Raw genomic sequence first — 3,677 nt, forward strand, 5'->3', positions numbered from 1 at the left:
ATAATCTCTACCAATTATATATTGAGTTTGAGAATTATTAGCTTTGGAATATCAAATGTATGTATACTAAAAATATAATCGTGAAACCATAAATTTTCATCCTGGGAATCTGTTCGACCCGACTGACCAAGAACTCATAATCTACTTGAAGAAGAAGATCAACAAATCTCTACCCTGAACCTTAACAGACATAATCCACCACAGGTACTCATTTTTTCTTTGTTTAATTCGTTCGTTTGTTTTTTGATCTGTACATGTAATTTACGTATTGCATTAGTATGGTTTGATATGTTTTAATATATATATATATATATATATATATATATATATATATATATATATATATATATATATAATTGACGCAGACGTATATCTAAACTGGAGTCGACCGAACCGAGGGCCAGCGATATATGGATATTGGAAGGCGAGCAAAATGTCTTGTATTAGGAATACTACGGCGGCTTGCTTGCCCTCGGAGCAAATAAGGACAAGTCACCATTCCGGCATAGTACACGAAGCAAACAAACTATTGCTCATATGTACTGAAAGAGAGATCCTGATGAATGCAAACCTTGAAAACAAGGTAACGATAACAAGCTAAAAAGGAAAATACAAATCGTATTTGTTTAAGACACAGTAAATTAAATAATAGAAACCTGAGTGTACGTTATCACCAGAAATTTGACTTCATCACCCGCAGAATCCCACATTTTCTAGTTGATTAGCAAGAAAGTAATTCAAAAGGCAAGTGTATGCTAATGTGTATCAAATATAATATTGGAGAATAAACGTGGTTCCAAGAATGTCAAAGCTTTGTCAACACATCCAAATCCCAGTTATATGAAGAACCAAAAAAAAAAACTGAAAAGCAGAAACTTAGAATTCAAGATTTCTCTCTAGGATTATAAGCTTTGTCACTTGTGGCGGCCTTTGGAAAAACTAATTCATCTCCCTGTATCAAAGAGCCATTTTGAGGATGATCATTGTTGTAAAGCGACGTGGGGATTGGATCGAAGGAGTCCAATGATGAAAGAGGATACAAGTCCTTGTATCTGAACCCATTATGGAATAAGGGCGGATAAGTTAGATTTCCAAAAGTGTCCATGGGAATCGAGTTACCAACAGTTTCGTGGCCGTTTCCAAGATTGACAAAATGGAATTGGTTTACCTCTTCTGGAATACTTTCCATGGGAAAATCAAGCTGTCCACCAAGATCTTGATGTGTTGCCCGCAGATTCTGCTGCGGCGTTGGAAGATTCGGTTGTTGTATGATTGGTTGCGCCTCTTCTTGATTACTTTCCGGACGCAAATCAAACTGTCGACCAAGATTGCAACTCCATGGCTGGAGGAGACTATTTTGCATTATTGCCCGCAGATTCTGCTGCGGCGTTGGAAGATTCGGTTGTTGTATGATTGGTTGCGCCTCTTCTTGATTACTTTCCGGACGAAAATCAAACTGTCGACCAAGATTGCAACTCCATGGCTGGAGGAGACTATTTTGCATTATTGCCTGCGGATTCTGATGCGGCGTTGGAACATTCGGCTGTAGCATGATTGGTTGTGCGTCTTCTGAATTTCTTTCCATAGGAAAATCAAGTCGTCCGCCAAGATTGTAACTCCATCGCTGGAGACTATTTTGCATTGCGTGCTGATTCCGCTCGGACATTGAAAGATTAGGCTGTAGCACTTGAAGATTCTGCTGCTGTGTTGGAAGACTCGGCTGTATCACCGGAAGATTTTGCTGTTGTGTTTGAATATTCGGCTGTATCACCGGAAGATTCTGCTGCTGCATTTGAAGATTCATCTGCAGCACCGGAAGATTATGCTGCTGGTTGGTACCCTCGTGTTTAGTTTTCACACGCCTGGGGGCTGCCCGTTTCTTATTTTCAGATGACTTAGGGGCTGTCCGTTTCGCAGTTTCACCAGACTCTGAAGCAGCAGCCCCTTTCTCTTCTTTTGGTGAATACTCGGATTTCTTGTAAATCCGACATAGAACACAATCATCTAGCTGCAAGAGTAGTATACAAACACAATTTCTTTATTCCCAAAAAAAAAAAAAAAAAAGAGTTGCTTCATAGCAAGTGGGAATGGAGCACCAATCAGTTCATATAACAAAAAACTTGGCACCAGATTTTGCAAAATATCAAGTTGGAATAGAGCTTGCTCACCCGCATATCACCATTGCCATTCGGAAGACGACGTCTTTGAGGCCGGTCAGCCACGTACTCATGCATGATCCAAGTAGTCTTGTTGCTTTGTTGGGGCTTCCCTTGGTAAAAGACTAAACACTTCTTGGATCCAACAGATTTGCCATCGCGATATATTTTTTTATCAGCTCCGGTGGCCTTCCAAAACCCGTTACCAGCTGCTCGATTCGGCCTATTACCATTTAAATACTTCCGGTCTCTCGAGGAATAGAAATACCATTCATCTTTTCTCAAACTCTGATGCAACTCTGTGACAAAGCTCCGAAAATAACATCATTGGAACACTTTTATAAGAAATAGTTAAACTCAAAACATAATCAACGTTTTAAAAAATAAACATATATAACATGCATATATCTATCTATCCACCATAAACAGAAGCCGAGATATCAATTCCAAATCTATCTATTACTTCCAAGTTGTCGAAAAAGTTTATTAAATCCTCGTACGTAGGTACCATGTAACTAACAAACACACACCTGAGAAAACGAAAGCATGCAAGTGAAACAAACGTACGTACCAGCCAATTCCTCAGGAGTATGATTATAAACATTGACCTTGGGGATACGGTTGTATGGGGCATCCTCTTTATCGATCTTCTTGTTCAAGTAGTCCACAATCAGTTCGTCGTCTTCCGGACAAAAGCCATACGATGGGGAAAGCATAACCGCAACGAATTCTCCATCTGGATATCTTCTGTGATAACTAATTACGGGTCCATAGCTTTTTTTACTTAAAACTTCTTCCGAAGTTGAAGCTCTTTCGATATTCGAAGATCGTTCTAGATTCGAGTCGGTGGACAGGGGACACTCGTGGTTAGACTCCATGAGAAACTTAGATTCTGAGCGTTCAAAAAAAAAAAAAAAAAACTCTTGACGGAGATGTTCAATGATCTTGAATGCTTGTTACCAATCTTGTCTTTGTTGGTCTGATATTTAAAGCTAAAAAAACAAAGTTGGCATCACAAATTTGAGACAAAAGGAGAATGTCTCTGAATCTTGAAACAAAATTATTATCTCCCAAAATCTGGCTTGTATGATTTGTAATTATCTTAAATAACGTTTCATGTTCAAAATTTTACATATGTATATCTAATATCTGATTATAATTATCTAAATTTTTAAAAATATATATATAAATAGTATACTTTGGAGTTTAGATAATGATAATGTTTCAAAACTATTATTTAATGATTATTAGTGATTTTACATTATCGATATTTATATATTGCACGTTCCTTAAATATATTATATATATTATTATTCTCGAACTTAATTTACTAAAAATGCAGGACCATGTTTGCATTATAAGGGAGAGGCTACATAGCCACGAGAAATGGTCAATCATACCAATTTTTAAAAGACAATTTGGAGTATAATAGCCGTGTATAAAAATGATCCTATGATGATTTTTCAAGACTTCAGGTTGTGTGATAAATTATTATGGCATTAAAAAATATGAGTGTTCATC

At 37.2% G+C, this 3,677-nt stretch overlaps 1 protein-coding gene across 1 annotated transcript; it reads right to left on the bottom strand.

Moving 5' to 3' along the window:
• Nucleotides 1–702: 702 nt before the first annotated feature.
• LOC140803921 (uncharacterized) lies at nt 703–2,918 on the bottom strand. The gene is made up of 3 exons (XM_073159762.1): nt 2,728–2,918; nt 2,169–2,455; nt 703–2,008 (listed from the first exon to the last, which is right to left on the bottom strand). Exons 1-3 carry the CDS (start codon nt 2,870–2,872, stop codon nt 884–886), a joined length of 1,557 nt encoding a protein of 518 aa, XP_073015863.1. The 5' UTR covers nt 2,873–2,918; the 3' UTR covers nt 703–883.
• Between the last annotated feature and the right edge of the window lie 759 nt (nt 2,919–3,677).

This window comes from Primulina eburnea, chromosome 10 (assembly GCF_022965805.1).
Source record: "Primulina eburnea isolate SZY01 chromosome 10, ASM2296580v1, whole genome shotgun sequence".
In the NCBI taxonomy this organism is placed as follows: domain Eukaryota; kingdom Viridiplantae; phylum Streptophyta; class Magnoliopsida; order Lamiales; family Gesneriaceae; genus Primulina; species Primulina eburnea.

Bases quoted from the DNA above. Each gene is read 5' to 3' on its own strand.
- LOC140803921 (XM_073159762.1), bottom strand. From the start codon at position 2,872: ATGCTTTCCCCATCGTATGGCTTTTGTCCGGAAGACGACGAACTGATT. The intron at 2,456-2,727 runs GTACGTACGTTT...GCTTTGTCACAG, and splicing joins TACTCCTGAGGAATTGGCTG to AGTTGCATCAGAGTTTGAGA. The intron at 2,009-2,168 runs GTGAGCAAGCTC...CTACTCTTGCAG, and splicing joins ATGGCAATGGTGATATGCGG to CTAGATGATTGTGTTCTATG.